The sequence below is a fragment of the Muscardinus avellanarius genome (genome assembly GCF_963383645.1).
Source record: "Muscardinus avellanarius genome assembly, chromosome: 2".
NCBI lineage: Eukaryota > Metazoa > Chordata > Mammalia > Rodentia > Gliridae > Muscardinus > Muscardinus avellanarius.
In genome coordinates, this window is record NC_137787.1 from 21,162,581 (window position 1) to 21,182,474 (window position 19,894).

General features: G+C 55.8%; 1 protein-coding gene across 3 annotated transcripts in view; it reads left to right on the forward strand.

The window, feature by feature from the left end:
• Window positions 1–19,894, forward strand: part of TNS1 (tensin 1) — a gene marked incomplete at both ends in the record, with an annotated part of 220,739 nt that overhangs the window by 12,968 nt on the left and 187,877 nt on the right. Inside the window, one exon of one of the 3 annotated variants that reach the window (XM_080688954.1) lies at window positions 18,941–18,973. The exons of the other annotated variants lie outside the window; for them this stretch is intronic. Within the exon in view, the coding sequence (XP_080545080.1) occupies window positions 18,941–18,973 (33 nt within the window). Of the gene's footprint in view, window positions 1–18,940; window positions 18,974–19,894 lie in introns of those variants that run through there. 3 annotated transcript variants of the gene reach the window in all.

Here is a 19,894-nt window from a genome sequence, read left to right on the forward strand (position 1 = left end):
AGGCACATGCCCAGCACAGGTTCAGTGGGCTCTGCTGGGGCATCGTGGCCTTAGCAGTTCCAAGACCTTTTGCTTCTCTGAATGCTTTCTAATTTTTTCCACCCTGGAACTGGGGATTGAACCCAGGAGCACTCTACCTCCAAGCTATACCCCCGGCCCTAATTTTTATTCTTTATTTTGAAACAGGGTCTGTCTCACTAAGTTGTGGAGGGCCTTACTAAGTAGCTGAGGCTGGCTGCAAACCTCCTTTCTCAGCCTCCCAAATACTAGGATTATAAGTGTGTGCCACCATATCCAGCTTTCTAAATTTTTTTTAAAGTGCTAAATATTGAATCCTGGGGCACCCTACCATTGAGCTATACCCCCAGCCTTTTTTAATTTTAGACAAGATCTTGCTAAGTTGTTCAGGGTGGCATGGAACTTTTGATCATCCTCCTGCCTTACTGGGGTTACAGGTGTGTACCTGGTGACCACATCTGGCTCAATGGTCTGTGTGTGTGTGTGTGTGTGTGTGTGTGTGTGGTACTGAGGGTGGAACCCAGGGGCTTTTCTACCTCTGAGCTATACTCCCAGACCTATTTTATATTTTTTTTTGGAAACAGGATCTCACTAAGTTGCTGAGAGCTTCACTAAGTAGCTGAGACTGGCTTTGAACCTATGCGATCCTCCTGTCTCAGCCTCCCAAGCGCTGGGATTACAAGTGTGCACCACCACGCCCGGCTCAATGTTCTTTTATTTAGTAGCTTCCTGTTCTTGTTTCATGACTGCACTTTCTTCTCTTCTCTTGCTAGAGATATCAGTGGCTACTTCACAGTCTTCCTTCTTGCACCGTGCTTACTTCTGAGTTGCTTTTGACCTCTATTGCTCATCTGAAAAGCTTTCCTCAGATGCCAGGGGGCCTGGGTTTCCCTTTCTATGTTGGAACTGAGTGTCAGAGGGTAGACTGTTGTTTTGGGCTGTTTCATGGGGTGGCCCCTGTTGGTATCTTTGGGTCTCTCCTCTTGGTCTTGTTAGGTCCTCAGAGAAGCCCCCACTTTTCTGCCAGGACAGGGTCCCATCTGGCTGTCATTTATATTCAGAAAACACACACTTTTAGTGCCCACCACCTCACCATGCCTAGTTGCTGTCTTTCTCTCTCCTGTGGGCTCTGGGTGGATATCTGGCCTCAGTGGCTTCTACCCTCTTCCTGTTTCAGGCTCACATTCACCCCACCCCGCAGGTGCCTGTGGCCACCAGTCCTGAGCGGCCAGGGGCTCTGTGCCCTCCTTGGCAGGGCTGCTTCTCGACTGCCTCTGCCAGCTCAAGGTTCTGTGATCCTGGCTTAGGGTTCCCACTCACCATTGCTCTCCAGCTCCCAGAATTTTGACACTGTTGTCAGGGGTGATAATCAAAATATTTAACTGGGCCAGAGGCAGAAGGGGGCCCCTCTGGGCCAGGAATTAGCCCTTGCCTTGCTGAATCGAAGAGAGGCCTGGGGTCTGGGGAGGGGGCACCATGGCTGCTTCCCAGCTGGAATCGGGTGTCTTAGCAGCCCACTTCTGCGGAGGTACCTTTCCTCCTTTCTTCCCTCAGGATTTAGGCTTTGATGAGAGAAAAAGGAAAAAGAACTCTTGTTGTTTTCAAGGGGTTTTGAGAGGGTATACAGGTGTGCTCATGTGCCCAATCAGCCCAGGCCCCGAGGGGAGCTGCTTCTCTCCCCTGCAGGCTAGCTCACCTGCAGAGGGCAGCGCGGGGCGGGGGCGGCTGGACAAGTGCTCCTCCTGCCAACCTCGGGCTGGACCTGGGTGTGGGCTCTCTCCGCTCTCTCCTTCCTAGACCCCATGTCTACAGCGTGGACTTGGGGCCCTCCATGGGATGGTAGGTGTGACACCGGCATAGACTTCTGCTGCTCCTGTGGTCCAACCCCAGATCTCCTCATAGTACCATTTTGGCCTCACCCTGATGGGACTCCTGGCTCTTCTTCTGCAGGTGTCTGTTGCTTGGATGGCGGTGGGTACTGTGTGTTCAGATAGGTGCTCTGACAGAGGATTCTGCGGGAGCGCTGTCTGGTGGTGTATGAGACAGTGTGCATCTGGTCTGAGCATCCCTATTGGCCCTGGGTTCTGGAGATATTGTCCAGAGGTTCCTAAGGTACCTTGATGGGCTGGATCAGTGATGGGCATTTTCACACTTAATTTAATCCACATGACTACCCCATGATGTTTGGATTCTTGACTCCATTAAACAGAAGAGGAAACGATGGCTTGGAATAGGGAAGTGATCTCTCCCAGGTTACAAAGTCAGCATTGGACCCTGGCCTCTGAGGCTGTGTCCCAAGCTATCCATCCACAGGGCCAGAGGATGTCGCTGTGATGGGCTGGGCTGCCGGATCAGAGACTCTGGCGTTGGTGACGCCCTCCTCTCTGGTCAGCCTACCCTGATCTGCCCTGCCCTGCTCTGAAACTACCAAAGCGGGAAGAGAATATTCCCGAAGCTGGGATGAAGTGGGTAACAGCTGGGTGTAGTGACGCATGCTTGTAATCCCAAGTATTTGGGAGGCTGAGACAGGAAGATAGATGTTCGCAGCCAGTCTCAGCTACTTAATGAGGCCCTCATAATTAGTGAGATCCTGTTTCAAAATAAAGAATAAAAAATTGTGCTGGGGGTATAGCTTGGAGGTAGAATGCCCCTGGGTTCAATCCCCAACACCACAAACAAACAAAACAAAACAAAACAACAACAACAAAAAAGAAGTGGGTAGCAGAGGGGCTCTGGAGTCTTTGGGACAGAAAGAAGAAAGCAAATTGTATCATTCAGGTCAGGGGAGAATGGAAGTCCGGTGGCCCCGGGCAGCCTCCAGCTTTGCCCAGGTGATTTTACTCACAGGCGGACAGGGCTCAGCTTAGCGGCCATGCCCCCACCCAGTGGTGAGAGGCTCACATGGTGGGGGTCGGTCTCCCACGAGCTGGGACCCCCAGCTGTGGTCTGCTTCTGTGTGGGAATCAAGTGCCTGGGACCCTTGGCCCCAGTGTCTAGCTCCTGACCACAGTGGCTGCCGCTGAGCCTTGAGGGCCTCAGCTCATAGCCCACCTAGGTCCCTTTGGTGGTCTGAGCCTGCTGGGAGCAGGAGTCCCCGGAACCTGCCAGGGGATGAGCCCATGCCTATCTTATTTTGTGCCTTGGTTTCCCGAGCTGGTTCACTGGCGGCACCCTGGGCCTCTTTCCTTTATTCTTCCTGCCCTCTTCCATGCTGGCCTTTCGTTGCTACCTGCTACTCTTTGTTTGTTTTTTGGTACTGGGGATTGAACCCAGAGCCAGGCATTCTACCTTCAGGCTATACCCTGAGTCCTTTTATTTTTTAATTAATTGATTGACTTTTTGGGCTCTGGAGGTTAAACCTCGAAGTTACCTATCCAGCCCTATTTTATTTATATCATCTGGAAATGAGGTTTCATTAAATTACAGAGGGCCTCACTAAGTTGGTGAGCCATGAACCTGCAGTCCTCCTGTGTCTGCCTCCCAAGACCTAGAAGGTCAAGTACACACCACCATGCCTGGCCCTCTTAATTTTTGTTTTGAAGCAGTCTTGGTTAGTTACTGAGGGTCTTGCTAAATTGTTGAGGACTTCCAACCTTCAATCCTCTTGTCTCAGCCTCTCAAGTACTGGGACTACAGGCATCCGCAGGGCTTTATGGGCTGGGCAGGAGCCTTCCGCCTTCCGCTTTGCCCCCCAGCTCTCTCTCACCCTTCTGCTCTGCTGTCGCCATCCGCCACTCACGCAGCCTTCTCTCGCGCTCAGATTCTGGCACACCCGCTGCCTCTCCCATCTTGATTGTCTCTCTCGGAGACTCCATCTTGCAGCCACCTGAAAACTGTCTCCATGGCCTGGCTCCTCCTGGCTCTTATTCCTTCTCTTGTTCCCCAGACATCTGTAGGGCAGAGGCTGAGGGCTAAGTGGAAGCGGGGGAGTCCTGGTCCTAACTCCAGAGCTCCCTCCTCATGCACAGAACCTGGAAGAGCACTGGGAGAGGAGCCCAGTGCCGTGTCCCTTGTCCTGTGTCCCCGCTGGGGGGCGGAGTGGCTGCCAGCTGGGTGGGAGGGGGGGCTGGAGGAGGGCACGGAGGGGGCTGCAGGGACACAGCGGCTGGGTTGGCAATGCATGGGACCTGCTTATCTGTCTGCATCTGCCTCCCTGTGCCTGTGTCCCGCCTGCTGTCTTGAGCTGTCATTGTCCCTGTCTCTGCCTTTGTGTCCTTTGGTCCCTAGGACTGCGAGCTGGAAGCCAGCACCCCTCCCACTGCCTCCCACACCCAACCACCCTCTCTGTCCAGTTGGAGGGACCAGCAGTGGGCTGGTCTCCTGGGAAGGGCGGGGCGAGGTAATTGCGTTAAGTGGGGGGGTGCCCTGGGCTTCCCAGGCCCATGGCCTCCCCCTCGCCTTCTTCCTCTCTCCGGCACTCTCCATTCATCTCCCTCTCCCTCCCAGCTCCATCAGAATCAATTAGACATTCCCCACTGTAATCTCATTGTAGGGGGCCTGGGCACAGACCCAACATCCTAGCTCCCAGGCCTGCAGTCTCCACAGCGGGCCTGCAGTGAACATCCCAGGGGCAGAGGGATGACCAGGATGACCCCGGGGCCTCTGCCCTTCCTTCCCCACCCCCAGCTGCCCCAGGGAGGGAGTCATGCGGATCGATGCCCACCATCGCGCCAAGCTGTCCCACCCCTCCCCCACCCACCGTTTATCAAGTCAGCTGCTGGGTGGTGATGGAAGTCACTTGGAAAGGGGCCCAGAGGACCAGGGGATTCTCAGCCTGGAGAATAGAGAGGAGTGGGGGTGGGGAGGGGAGGGGGCTTGAATAATGAGCCGCCAGTGTCTGAAGGCATTTATTGTGCAGAAGAGAGTGACCAAGCTGGTCTCCCTCCCCAGGCAAGACAGACTGAGAGGAAATGGTCTGGAATTTGAGAGGGAGGAGTGGAGGGTAGGTGAAGAACTTCCTCCTGTCAGAGACCAGAGACCCGGGAGAGTGGTGGTAAAGGAGAGAAAGAGAAGCCGGGCTCCTCCAGAGGGGACCTTGCCTCCCGCCACCCCTCCGCTCTGCTCTCTGCGGCAGCACTGCAGCATGGGAAGCCATGAGCAGGAGTGGGGCCGCAGTCCGGTGCTGGTGCTGCCCTTTTCTCCCGGGTGTGTGACCCCTGGCAAGCCACCTCGGCTCTCAGGGCCTCAGGGCTCCTGCTAAGCAGGGTGTTTTCAAGTTTGACTGGAATTAGTACTGGGTACTGGGGGGCTGTTTCGGAGCAGGGACATGGGTCCCCAGGCAAGGGGTGAGTGGAGGGGAGATGCATAAGGACCTCATCGCCTTGGCTGCACAAACCCTAAAAATGGCAGTTCCTGGGGGCCGACCCAGGGGATCTGGAAACAGGACTGGCCCCCATCCCTCCATCCATAATCATGCAGCAAACCAACAAACTTACCAAGTCACGCTTTTTTATTTTTTTTAATACTCAGGAGCATTCTAGCTCTAAGCCACACCCCTAGCCCTATTTTGTTTTTTATTTAGAGAGGATCTCACTCAGTTGCCGAGGGACTCAGGAAGTTGCTGAGCTTGTCCTCAAACCTGAGATCTTCCTGTCTCAGTCTCCCAAGTCCTGGGGTTACAGGTGTGAGCCAGTGCACCTGGCTCAAGCAGATCATGTTTAAGGCTACATGCCAGGTGCCCCACTGGAGACTAGGCTGCAGCCAGGAATGGCCAGGTCCTCCAGAGCTGACATCGTGGCGGAGAAGTGAGCAGCGACATCAGCAAGGGGCAGTGCTCAGTGCTGTGAAGAAATGGACATTCTGATATCACAGAGACAGTGCTGGAAGGCTCTAATGGATGGGCAGAGGAGCGCTCTCCATGAGCCAAGCTATGGGCGTCCCCATGAGATGGCCCAGCTCTGCAGGACCCTCCTCTGTCCTGTGGGGAGAGGCCCTGGGGCTGCTTGTGAGCTCTGCGCCTGGGCTTGGTTGGGCACTTCTCCCGTGAGCCTGGCTGGTGAGATCCATCCTGGTGTGGGGGCGGAGGGGCTTGGAAGCCCATCTGGGAGGCAGCACCCACAGGAGAGACCCTGGGGCTACAGGGGGAGTCACTGGGGTGCTGGGTAGAGAGAAACCACCTCTCTGGCTGTGAGCAGGTGGCAGATGGGGGTGGGGGCCAGGGGAGTGCCTGGGCTGTCCCCTCTGATGGAGGAGAGTTGGGGTCCCCCGGGAGCCATGTCTACACATCTCTCTCTGGGTGTGAAAGCGAGACCTGGGGCCTCTGATCAGATGCCCGGCGATTCTCCTCTAACAGGAGCTGCCTTTGTCCCCCCACACAGTAGCAGCCAGGGGCACTGTGGCTGCAAGGGCCTGGGACAGAGGAGGCTCTGTGCCTGCCCCGGGCTGGGGGCCTCCTCCCATGTTGTTCCTGGGCCCACAGGCTGCGACCTGCTCTCTAGTTTCTCTAACACCTGTGCTGTCGCCTCTGGGAAGTTTCCCATCTTCTTTCACTTCTCTTGGGGAAAAGGGAGTCCTCCTGGCCCAGAGCCTGGGAAAAGTCAGGACGAAGGTCCCTGTCTGCAAGCATGGCCTCCAAGCCACCTGGCTGTGGACTGGACCTTGCTCCCTGGCCCGTGCTCAGGGTCCAGGAGGCTGATGTGAAGTAGTGCCTCTTTCAAGCCCTGGGGACCCAGCACAGCCTGAGGGCCTACCCAGCTGAGAAGAGGAGGGAGGAAAGAAAAGCAGGGGTGCTGGGGCTGGGAGGGGCCCCAGGCTCTGTAGGAGTGGGGGCCTGGAGAGGGCCATGTGGTGTGGGTAGGGGAACAAGAAGACCTCAGAGGACCAGTTAGCTGGGGTCATCCTCTGGAGTGGTGTCCATCTTCAAGAGTGCCACTGGGGGGCAGAAGCGAAGAGCAAGCTGGGCGTGGTGGAACACACTTGTAATCCCAGCATTCAGGAGGCTGAGACTGGAGGACAGCCTCAGCTACTTAGCGAGGCCCTCCGCAAGTTAGTGAGACCCTGTTTCAGGAGAGGGGAGAGCTCTAAGCCCAGTGCGGGGTCTCTGTGTGGGTCTGACCCAAGGCCTTGCTGGCAGATAGGATGCTGCCCAACCCCTCCCTCACACATGGGCACCTCTAATATGTAGATCTGAGCATTGGTACCTGACTCATGAGAAGCCTCAAATCTCTGTCCCCCAGGCTTAGGGGCCTGGAAGGAGAAAGGAAGGAGGAAAAATGTACCCAACACAGCCCTGGCTGGATGCATTTACTGGTGTCCTGAGCGCTTTGAGGGAGAAAGGGATCAAGACTGAGAGGAGAGCTGGGTGTGATGGCACATGCTTTAATCCCAGTACTCGAGAGGCTGAGACAGGAGGATTGCAGGTTCGAGGAATTTAGCAAGACCCTATTAAAAAAATAAAATAAAAAGGGCTGGGGGTACCGCGGAATCTCAGCAAGTAGCGAGACTCATCAATCTTGCAATACTCATTTCAAAATAAAATTCAAATAGGGCTGGGGGTGTAAATAGAGATAGGATGGCTCTGGGTTCAATCCCCAGCATCACTGTAGGGATGGCTTTGATGTTGACTGACAGTGGAGTCAACATGGCAGCTGGAGAGGCTGGGAGGAGAGAGAGGTCTCCACTCCTGTCCTTCTACTAGCATCTTGATTTTATGAGGGTTATAACCAAAACATTATGAGGTATTATTAAAAGAAATAGCAATCATGGGGTGAGTCAGGGACTAACACCAAGGTCATCACGGATGAATCAGGGAAGGAGAGGGTAAACAAGGAAACTGTCAGGGTCTTTGCTTGCCCGTCAGGGTCCCTGGTTATCCGTCCCATTCGGTCCTTGGAAACTTGTCTGCGTGCGAACAGTTCCCACTTGGGTGGGCAGTTTGTGCTTCTCCTAAGCTGGACCAGGTGAACTCAAAGCAGATGACTAAGAGTGCTCTCAGCATATCGCCAAAACAAAAACAAAAACAAGACAGAAGAGACCTTTTGGAATTCGAACTGCCTATCCCTCCCCCAACCCCTGCACACAAGCTTTGATGAAAGAGAGAGAAGGTGCTGGCTAGAACCTTCCAGGAGGTTTCAGAATGGCCACAGGAGGGTGTGGGGGTCCTGCAGTTGTTGTCTTGTGATTCTGGCCTCTCCTAGGGATAAAAACAGAGCAGAGAGGTCAGGGCTGATTACTTTGACCTTCATGGGTCATGAAGCTGATTGGGCATGGTGGGCGGGGGCTCTGAAGGGAAAGCTGGGGACTCCAGGCAGTGACGGGCCTGACTTCTTGTCCCTGTCAGCTTAAGGTCCTCCTGCTGGGAAGAGGGAGGTGAGACACTGAGGGACTCTGTGTTCTGGTCCTTCCCATCAGGACCTTCATGTTGGGAAGGGCTGGATCTGGTCATTACTCGCTCCCTTTTCTTGACTCTCTCAGGAATTTAAGTATTCTCTAATAGCCAGGCACAATAACAATCTCAGCTCCTTGGGAGGCTGAGGTAGGAGGATCAAAAGCTTAAGGCCAGCCTGGGTGACTTAGCAAGGTCTTGTCTCAAAATGAAAATTAAAAAGGGATGGGGATGTGGCTCAGTGGTAGAATACTCCTAGGTTCAATCCCTAGTATTCCCCCTCCCAAAAAAATTTTCTGGAAAAAAAAAACAAAAAACAAACAGCCGGGCGTGGTGGCGCATGCTTGTAATCCCCATACTTGGGAGGCAGAGACAGGAGGATCACACTGGTTCGAAGCCATCCTCGCTGGCTTAAGAGACCCTGTTTCCAAATAAAAATATAAAATAGGTCTGGGAGTGTAGCCCGGAAGTAGAAGGGCTTCCAGGAACCCCAATACCACCAAAAACAAAACAAAACAAAACAAAAAAACAGAAAACACACAAACATACATCGTGCCTTCCTCTTTCAGCTAGGTGGGGCATCAAGTCAGCCAATCCTATCTGAGAAACCTCCTCCTAATTTATTTATTTTTAAATTTTTTTTCAAGAGACCCGAATCTCTTTTATTGGGGGGAACAGACCTCCAGGAGCAGGCCTGGGGCCCACTGCACTGCTTGCTCCTCGGTGCTGCCTCTGGAGTCTTGAGACTTCATCACATCCGGTAGCTCTGGTGGACTAGAGAAGGGCTCGATGTGCAGGGCCTCGAAGGCATCATCTGCCCGAAAGGCCAGACCCACGGTGGCTGGAGCCTGTGGCCGTGCTGTCTGGCTGGTGAAGCCATACTCGCCCAGTGTTTTTCCATCATCTAGAAGCTGGTCCTTGTACAGCCGCTGCTCGTCGGGCGGCCGCTTGAGGATGGCCCTCGACGATGTGCTTCAGCTCGAACTCGGTGCTTGACTCCTTGGCGTCCGTCAGTGAAGATGGTGGTCCGTGGCGCCGGATCAAGAGGAACATGGCTGCGGCTGCCTCTGGCTCAAGGCGCCGGGCGTGGCTGCGCTCCGCCCCTTCTCTGCCCTCCTCCTAATTTAAAAATTCAACAAGTGATGCCTTCCAATTAAAGTTCGATCTAGCCCAGCACAGTGGTGCACACCTGTAATCCCAGTACTCAGCTGAGACGGGAGGATTAACCTCAGCAGTTTAGCAAGACCGTATTTCAAAATAATAAAAATAAAAAAGGGCTGGGGGTACCTCAGAGCTGGATTGCCCCTGGGTATCCCCAGTACCAAAAACAACAACAACAACAACCCAACAAACAAACAAACAAACAAAAAACCCACTTCAGGCAGGGCGTGGTGGCGCACACTTGTAATCCCCGTGCTTGGGAGGCGGAGCCAGGAGGATCGCGCAGGTTCGAAGCCAGCCGCGCTGGTTTAAGAGACCCTGTTTCCAAATTTAAAAATATAAAATAGGTCTGGGAGTGTAGCCCGGAGGTAGAAGGGCTTCCAGGAACCTCAGTACCACAAAGAACAATAACAACAACAACAACAAAACAACACAAACAACAAACAAAAACAAAAACCCACTTTACCCCATTTTCGCTGGTCTCATATCTATTTCTTCTGGCCTCAAGGTGGGAGGCCGTGGGGAGTGAAGCCCCCAGCTTTCACCCAGAGCTTTCATGGTGGCGGGGCGGTGGTAGTCCCCCTTGTTGAGGGGTATCGTTAGGGGCCGCGGGGGCCCTAATGTCAGCATTTCCCCCTCTCTGTCCACACACCAGCCCCAGCCTCTTCCTTCTGGGGCCTTCCAGGTGGGAGGCCCTGCTGGTGGCAGGCAGCAGAGGGGGCATGGGGCCAGGCCTGAGAGGCCCAGAAGAGCTTGGACAAGCTGGGGTAGGGGTGGGCTCACAGGACACTCTCTGGCTCTCAGCATACATGCTGGGAAAGAGGCCCTGGTTGGTGCAGAGAAGAAAGGAGACACAGAGACAGCATCACCAACAAGACAAGCTGAGATGGTGCTGGGGGAAGCCCAGGCCCCAGGATGGGGCAGTGTGTGTGTGTGTGTGTGTGTGTGTGTGTGTGTGTGTGTGTGTGTGTGTCTGGCCTGCGCCCAGCGGCCTGTTGCTGTAGAAAAGGCCCATGCAGCTCCCAGCCCCCTTTCTCTCTCTGCTTGGCTGACTGCCCTCCCAGCTTCTCGGCAGCCACAGACCAGGGGCAAAGCTCAGCCGCCCTGCCAGCCCTCCTGGTCTGTTGGTGGGTCTCTGGCTGGCTCTGTCTTTGTCTCCGGGGGAGTCTGGCACCTGCAACTCCCCTCTTTAATACCCAACCCTCTCTAGTTTCAGGATCCCAGTAGGTTACTCCAAACAATATTCTAGAGAGCTCCCATCCACTCTCCACCTAGTACCACAGAGGCAGAGCTCCGTGGGTTGGGACTCCGGTAGGATGGAGCTGGAGCCAGAGACTGCATCAGCTGTCCTGTCCCTTCCAACCTGTTGGGGGGTGCTTCCAATCCTCCGAGCACCCACCCCCTGAGCTGGGTGGAGAGTGTTCCCCCCAGGATCGGGGTGTGGCCAGGGGTGTGGCAGGAGGGTGGGGCAAATGGCCCAGGGCCTGTGCTGTGTCCCATGAGCACTCCCTCCTTGGTGGAAGCCGGCCACCTCCGCTTAAGTTAATCACATTATACCCTGGAGAGCAATATGGGAATTGGAGTGAGATGTGGAGGGAATCCACAGGCGCGCGCGCGCGCACACACACACACACACACACACACACACGCACGCACACTCTGCAGCGTGGAGCACAATGCTGCTGTCTCTGCTCCCCGCGCCTGGCGCCGCCTCTGCGGGGTCCCCAGCGCCTCTTGGGCGGCGCTCCTGGAGCTCAGAAGTTGCTGGGGTGCTGCGCCCATCTGGGGAGCGCTGCTGCCGAGGGGAGCAGAAGGGGAGCCGGCGGAGGGAGTCCCCGAGGGTGTAAGGGTGTAAGCGCCCTGCCTGTGTGCGGGTCCAGGAGATGGAGCCTGGTCCCGGCCGCGTGGTGGGTCCTCCGCCCAGCTCCTCCCACTAGAGGGGGCGGGACACTCGGGCTGCTTCTAGCAATCCTGAGGATCCCGGAGACCCCGAGGCAGAGTGCTTGCCCTTCTCGCCTCCATCCCTGGAGTGGCCGGTTCTCCTCTCCAGACTCACACCCCAGGCGCCCACTCCCGGGGTCACCATGACTCGGCTGAGCTGGTGCTTCTCCTGCGTGATCCGATGGGGCAAGTACCTCTTCTCCTGCCTCCTGCCCCTGCGCCTCTGCTTCCGCAGCCAGGTAAACGCCGCCGCCACACCTGGCACCTTCTGACCCTCCAGGCTCCCCACCTCCAGTATCCTCAGCAAAAGATTAGTCACTCGCCCATCCCTCTGGACACAGGATCTTGACTCTTACTAGCCTGGTTCTCATCAATGTAGGAGGTTCTGGGGAGCCCTGCCTGGGCTGCATGGACCCAGGAGGGGGAGTAGCTGTCCCTCCCCCTGCATGCACCCCCCCCCCCCCCCCCGGCATGTTGCATTTGTGCAGAAGTCTGAAGGAAAGTGCCAGTCGTGGGAGGACCAGTTGATTGGTACTGAAGACTGGTCCTGAGAGCTTAAGCATCCTTCTCAATTTTGCGTGAGAAGAGAAAGCATGTTCCTGAACACGATCCCCTCCCCATTCCCAGAGTTAAAGGGAGATAACAAAGTGGGTTGGAAATGGGGTGGAGTGGCTGCTGGTGGGCCTCCAGAGGGATCCCCCACCTATTTGGGAGGCTGGAGGGACCAGGGAACTGGCCAGGCCCCAGGAAGGGAAAGCAGCTTGTGAGTGGGGGAGGGGAGGCTGACTGGACCCTTAGGTGCTGGGGGCGGGTGTCCTGGCCGAGCATCTGTCTGCTGGGCTTCTCCCAGGGAGATCCGGGACGGTGCCTTTGGCGTGTGTGGGGCGAGGAACATGGGCAGAGTGGGCAAACACTGCGTGTATGTAACCTTACATTTGCCACTGGAGGGACCCCATGGGCATGGCCTAGAGTCCCCAAGAGACTTGAGTGAAAGTAAGGATTCTAGGGGTCGAGGGTCCTGATTTTCTGACCCACTCTCCATTCCCTTGGAGAACCAGATGGGCCTCAGATTGGGAAAGGGCTTAGTATGCCATTTTGGTGAAGAATGCTCTCTATGGAGACTGCTTGGATTTGAATTCTTACCCCCTCACTTACTAGCTGTGTACCCAGCAAGTATATAATCTGTCTGTACCTTAGTCTTCTCACCTGTAAAGTGGGGATAATAAAAATATCTACAGCATTGGATTGTTGTGAGTTTTCAATGAGATAACATGCTTAAAGTGTTTAATACTGTGTCTACAGTAGGTGCTCAGTAAAAGTCAGAGATATTTCATCATTATTTATTGTCATCATTATTTATTTATTTATTATTTATTTATTCAGCAGGGACCCCTCTCTTGTAGTCCTTCAGGCTGGAAGGGATGGAGAAAGTTCCCTCAGTATCCATTCTTCCCATCCAAATGGATAGGAAGACTCTTCCTACTCCATAGGGAGCTTGAATTTCCAGCTTCTTCCCCAAGGTGCTCCCTGAAGCCTCAGTTTCCCTCTCTGCCACTCCGCAGTGGGGAAAGGTGCCAGCAGGCTTCTGCCCTAGTCACCCAAGGTATGCTTTGAAATCTTCCAGCAAAATGCTTGGTCCCCAGGGATTGGCTGGGAGGCAGGCGCTGCGGCTGCGGAACGCAGGGCTCTAGCCCCGTCCACATTCCAGTGGGCTCTGAGTTCAGATGCTGCGGAGACTGGATATTCAGAGCTGGGAAAAGGCAGTCTGCAATGGGAAATGGCCAGCCAGGACCAGGTCAGTGCACCCCGGGGGTGCAGCAATCCCCCCTCCTCATTTGCCGAGGCAGGAGGTGATCATACCACCTCGCCCTGCTCTCCATCTCCTCCCGGGCCAGCGCCTGACCTGGGGCGCGGGGTGTGGGGCTGCATGAGCAGCCGCAGCTCCTCCTCCAGCCTTTGAGGGCCCTGAGTCAGGCAGGAAATTAGAGATAGGGAAGAGATCAAGATCATGAGCGGAGCTCTGGAAAGGATCTTATTAAAAATTATTGCAATTGGGCCCAGGCACTGTCCCTAGCCAGGGGAGGTAGGGGGAAGGGAGTGATGTCAATATGCTTCTTCCAGCATCATCTGGGGAAACTGAGGCTCGAGCAAGGCCTGGTTGGTACTCCACCTTTCCTCCCAGGGGGCACCCAGATTTCTGGAGAGCTAGGGTGCAACCCCAGTTTCCGAGGTTGGGGTGGGGGCAGGGCCTCCCCTGGCCATGTGGGGTCGTGGTGGGCACTAGGATGAGCTTCCCAGTGCTTGAGGCTGAATACCTTATGCCAGGGCTGGGGGAGCAGGGCATAGATGGGACTTGAGCCTCCACTCGTGCCAGGCTGTACCTCTGTGCAATGAACATTCAGCTCGGTGGTGCATGGAGACTCTGCCAGGGGTCTGAGCTCCCAGACCTCAAAGGCAGAGTGTGATGGGCAGGGGAGGTGGCATGGCTGATCTGAACGGGGGCTGTAGAAGCGCGGGAGCCAGGCCCTGTCTGCACCCCGACCTTTGTGTTGATGGTGCTTCTGGCCACCAGGGAGCCAACCAGTCCTTGTCCGTGGCTTCCTCTATGCTGTGTCCCTGCCCCCTGCCCCCTGCTGAGCCAGGCTTGAGCCTGGGCAGCTGACCTCCTTTCTGGAGCCACATTGCCAGTCCTTCCATAAGGAGTGGAGAGGGCACTTGTCACACCACAACATGGACACAGAACCCTCTTCCCAGGGTGACTAACTGTGTTGTTACTAGAGCAGCAGGAAAATTCTCCATCCCTGGGAGATGTGGAGTCAGACACCCCGGGCTCCATCCGCACACATCCTAGTGCGTGACTCTGGCAAGTGGGAACCCTCTCCGTGCCTTCCACACCTGTAAAGTGAGGGATGGAAAAATGAGGCTTAACGAGAACACCAGTGCTGATTAATGTCCATCTTTCCCGGCCGGGGGCATAGTGGCAGAGTTCCAAGGGCGCCAGGGGTCTGGAAGGAGCCTGTGCTTGGGATCAGGTTTCTGTGGCTCATGTCTGGGATCCACAGTTGGCTGGCAATGAGGGACCCAGTGCCTGGCTCTGCACCGTCCCCCAGCCGGGAGGGAGGTGGCATCCCGTGCTGCTCCATGGTGAAAGGTGGCAGGTTGCAGAATGGCAGGGGAAAGCTGAGAGCCTGACTTGGTGACCATTCTGCATGGGGCTTTGGGGGAAACTGGGGCCTGGGGGGGGTCACGAAAAGAAACGGGGGCTCTACGCCTGGCGACTCTGCGACCTCCAGTGAGTTGTACTACTTCCCTCAGCCACTATGTGGTCACCTGCTTAGCAGCGAGATGGGGTGAGAGGCGGCCCAGACATACAGCCCCCTGAGCAGACATTTCATTTGTCTTTTAGAGTTTAAAAAAAAAAAGTCCAACACCTTAAAATTTGCATTTTTTTGTATTTTGTAAAAATCAGTGTATATAAAAACACAGATTGATGATGGGGTGTCCTGTTGCTCAGTCCACGGTAGCTGGGTCTGTCCTGTCCAGGTCCTCTTAACCTTTGCTGTCCCCTCGGTTAACTTCTCTCTGGCCCTGGAAGGCTCTTGTTGTGACTCCGGCATCTGAGCTCAGAGGCCTCACCAGCTCTGACGTTCCGTGACCTTCAGATTCTGTGACGGTGGTGTCAGAGGCCAGGCTCAATGCCATCACGAGAGATGGGCTAGACAACAGGAAGAACTTTTTGATGGACGAGTTTCACATGATAGGAAGAATGGATTGGATGGAGCTGGGACCTTGGCCCGGGAAATCTGTAACATCACATAAAGTGGAGCTGGAAGGGACCTCAGAGACCACCAGCCTGGCCATTTTGCAGGTGAGGAGACTGAGATGCAGAGAGAGAATAGCCGGGCTCAGGTTCTCCAGGCCCTTGGTGCATTCCCGTGCTGTTACCCTTCCCTCTGCCTCCGCTCTCGCCCCCACCCCACCCTGCCCACGCTAGCACCTGGGCCCACAGTCCTGCCTCTGTTTCTTCAGCTGGTGCTGGGGGGGTGGTGGTGGCTGGGAGGAGCCAGGGAGGGCTCTTAGTGCAGAAGGGAGCGTGGGAATTAAACACAAATCTGTTGCCCAAATGTCTGGGGGTCGGGGTGGGCGGCACTGGGTGGTGGCTAGATCCTGAGATTTCTGGGATAGTCCTGCAGAAAACCCAGCCAGCCCACCAGTGTGTATCTGGGATCTTCTGTGTGTGAGAGGCAGGTCCAGGCACAGGGCAGGGCTTCCTAGGAACAAAACCTCAGCAGGTGGACAGCCTAAGAGACCAGGCCAGGGGCAGGCTGGCAGAAGGAACGTCTGGGTGTTGAAGATGGGTGGGTGTTTAGGCATGGCTGCTGCATGCAGGCAGGGCTGCCCAAGGCCCATTCGAGGGGGAGAGAAGGAAGGTTTGGGAAGGGAATAAATGCTAATACTAGGAAAATATGCTGGGACCCACTGATCGACTGGTGGGGCCATTCATTCTTTAACCATGTCTGGTGCCTGCTATGTATCAGACTCCAAAAGACAAAACGTAGGACATGTCCTTGTCCAAGAAGGCCCCAGGTAGGGGAGGAGACATTTGGCTGTGAAGGAGGAATAATGGGTACTGAGCCCGGTTGCAATTAGAGACACCTCTAGTAGCGGAGTTTAACATTCAGTGGGAAGGATGAAGATTAGGTAACAGGAAGGATTTCCTGATAAGGAGAAGTTAAGAAAAAGGAGAATCCAAGGATGGTGGCACATACCTGTATTCCCTGTACTTGGGAGGTCGGAGACAGGAAAATCACAGGTTCGAGGACAGCCTCAGCAACTCAGTGAGACTTACAGCAACTTAGGGAAATTTTGTTTCTAAGTAAAAATAAAAATACAGCTGGGTGTAGTTTGGAGATAGAATGCCCCTGAGTTCAATCTTGAGTACAAAAAAAAAATACAGGAGACCCCCCACAGTCTTGGGGGAGGTATGGAGGACTTATAGAGGTTCCTCTGCTGGGATCCCAGCACTAGAGCTCTTGGTTTGCAGCTTCAGTCCTAGCTGGGGTGACTGGGGCGCCAGGAGACCATATGCTGTTTATTTAAAAAATACAAAGACCTGGGGTTGGAGGCCCCCGGGGGTGCGTGGAAGGCCAGGCAGGTTGGTGTTGCTATGACTTGGTGTCACTGTGACTTGGTGTCGCTGTGACTTGTTCTTTGGCCTGGTTTTCCAGCGTTTCCGAGAAGCTCCAAGGTGATTTCTCAGAACTCTCAAGATAGCTGCAGAAGGTGCATCTTCAGCTGATGCTGGCAACAAGGGCTGTCGGGGCTGCGCTGCGGAGCCCTGGACTCGTGAAGGGGGCTGGCAATGGTGCCAAGGCTCGGGCGTTCTCAGAGAGCTCTGCTCTATCTCCAGCTGGGGAACAGGGTAGAGTTGTAGGGGTGCTGTCTGTGGATACCCCAGTGCTGGGCCAGCCCCATGTGGAACACTGGCTTCTCTCGGTGTTGGCTATCAGTTGAACCTCAGCAGTCTTGAGAGTGGGGGCCAGTGGTAGGAGGTGCAGAGGGGACTCAAGATTATGACCAGGGTGCAGAGTCAGGGCTTCACCTTTCCCGGCCCCACAGCTCTGCAGAAGGACCTAAAGAAGATGGAGAGGGCACCCAGAATCCTCACTGCACTTCCTTACCCAGAGACTCCTGATATGGTCACCTGTCCTAGGGAGGACCAGAATTAGACATGTCCCTCCAGTATCCTTGTCCTTCTTAGAGCCACCAAACAATGATGGCTAGTTCCTTGTGCCGTGCACAAATAGAATATCTGAATGAATGTTTCCTGCTCCTTTTTGGATTTCCTAGGTAGATGTCTGGCTGGATCATGGGCTGGGAGGGAGCCTGTTCACCTGGCCGGGCAGGTCCACCTGATGGCAGAGACCATCTGTAGAGACCCCACCCTGGGGTTGCACTGTACTTGTGCAGAGTGCTCTAAGAGAGTGGCTAGGCATGGTCCTGGGTTGGCGGGAGAGAGATGCAGCGAAGATGCAAGCCCTGTCCCTGTGGCCTGGGACCTGCAGAGCGTGCTCATGTGTGTGCACAGGGAGCCCCGGCTGGAGGACTTTCTCACTAAGTTACTTAGTCCAGGAAAAAAAAAAAAAAAAAAAGGTCCCTAAGTGCCTGCCCTGGGCGGAGCCCCGTCCCTGCATTGTGTGTGTTTATGTGAGTTGGACCCTGTGTCCTGCTGTGTGTGCGTCCACAGAAGGGCGTGGGGCTGAGCCCTCTCCCCCCTGGATGGCTCTGCGGAGCAGTGACTCACCAGCCCCCGCCCACCCTTGCTTGGTCCAGCCACGGCCAGAGCTTAAGCAGGAACATTTTTTATTATTTTCCTGGGTGGGGGGGATGTGGCTCTGGACAATGAGGACCAGGGGCAGATTTTGCAGGATTCTCCCACATTGCTTCCTGGGAATACATTTACAACGCGGCCCTCATCTTCTTCCCACTGTCGAGACACCAGGCCCTAGCCCCTGGGCAAAGGCTGGGAAAGGGGTTGGGGGAGCGGGGTGGGGGGGCAGCCAGCACGGGGAAGCAGGCGGCAGGGAATGGTGGGGGCGGGAGAGGAGGAGGAAGTGGGGAAATGCAAACCAAATGTTGGCCCAGGGTACAGTCAAGAAAAACACACTCTCGCGGGAGCCTGGAGCGGGGCTCTCTTTCAGAAGGGCAGGAAGGGCTGGGACAGATGTTTGGAGGAAAGAAAGAAGAGGAGAAAAAAAAAAAAAGAAATAGGAAAAAAAAAAAAAAGAACTGGAAGAAACTGTGCAGCCCGGAGGCAGGGCCATGCTTCCGTGGTTTCCCGGGCTCCTCTTGTGTTAAGGCCTGTCCTGGCTCCGAGCTCGCCTGTGGGCATCAGGGTCTGTTCTGGCTGTGTGTGTGTGTAAATGGGTGTGTGTGTGTTCTGAGGCCAGGAGGGCATGCGTGTGTACTGGGAGAGGGAGGAGAAGACAAGGAACCCAGGGAGTACGGACAGGGCCTTCCTGGGTCTGTCTGTCTGTCCCTCAGTAATCAGTGTTCTGCAGGGTTCTGGGAGTGCAGGCCTGGACTGGGGTGCGGTGAGGAGCGCCTCCAAGCCTCCTGGCCCAGTCCCAGATCCAGAGAGGTCCAGAGGAGCTGCGTGGCTGCCAGGGGTTGTGTGTTTGGGGGTGGGGGTGGCTCCAGGGGTCCCCCCCTGCAGTAGCTATCCCTTTGCCCTGTTGGACCCCCTCCAATCGGAGCTTCTGACCCCCCTCACCGCCAGTGGAGCTTGGGAGAGGGAGGAGAGAGGAGGCTGGGACAGGGGGTGGGGTGGGGAAGGAGGAGGAGAGGAGGGAGAGAGAGAGCTAGAGGCAGGCAGGGCTGGAGGCCTGAGCTCGCTGTGTTGCAGAGGACTCCCTCTCTCCTGCCTGCACTGTGGGCCGGTGAGCTCAGGGGTGCTGTGCAGGCCCCCACGTCCCCGAGGGACAGGGCCCACCGAAGATGACGTGGATCTGTCTGTCCTGCATGCTCTGGGTAGGTCCGGCTGCTTCAGCTCCGATGTTGCATGTTGCACTGGAGGGGGGAGTGTTGGGGCGAAGGGGGTACCAACAGACTGCCTGGAGCAGCCTGCAGCCTGAGAACCCCCTTAGGGGCCCCAGGTTCTGGTTCTATGGGTCAGTACATCCCCTCCGTCCCAGGTGCTGTGCTCAGAGGGAAGCCTTCCAGAAGCTTGTTTCTTCTTAGAGCCCCTCCTGTCCCCCTTCCTGCACTGGGGTGCAGATTCTCCCCTCCCCTCACAGGCATCTGAGGAGGGGTCGGTGGGGAGGGCGGGGGAGCAGGGGACAGTGACCAGAGGACCAACTCTGGAAAAGCCAGGTGGGGGACTGCTCGGATTCTAACACTTTTATCCCTTCTAGACCCAATTTCAGCTTCTACATGCTGCCTCCCTCCCTCCATAGCCCCCTAGTCCTTACCGAGACCCCCTTGGCTTGGATGGGGGGCTGGAGCCTGCTTGGAAGGTGGGGCACCGAGTGGGCCTGGGGGTGGGCAGATGGGGCCACACGGAGAGAGTTAAAGTCTCAAGGCCAGTCATTGGCAGAGGCTCCTGGAAAGGGGGATGGGGCGGACTGTCGCTGAAAGTGTGGGGGTGGGGGCAGCAGAGACCCCCCCCCCTTCCTCTGAGGCTCCTGCTGGCTGTCTGGGCTGGGCGAAGGCATGCACAGGGTCAGGAGGGCGAGGAAGTCATCCCTGGATGAGGTTAGTGTCGGCCCCCGAGAGTGATGGCTGGCTTGGGGGAGGGAGCTGCAGGCATAGGGTCCAGATGTGGCCGTCCCTGCCCCTCTCCCTGTTCCTTGTCCTGGCCAGGCAAGCTGGGCTGAGGATGGTTGTGGGAAAGCAGACCTGAGGAACCAGGAATGCTCAGGGCAGAGCAGGGAAAGGTGGAGGCCAGGAGTG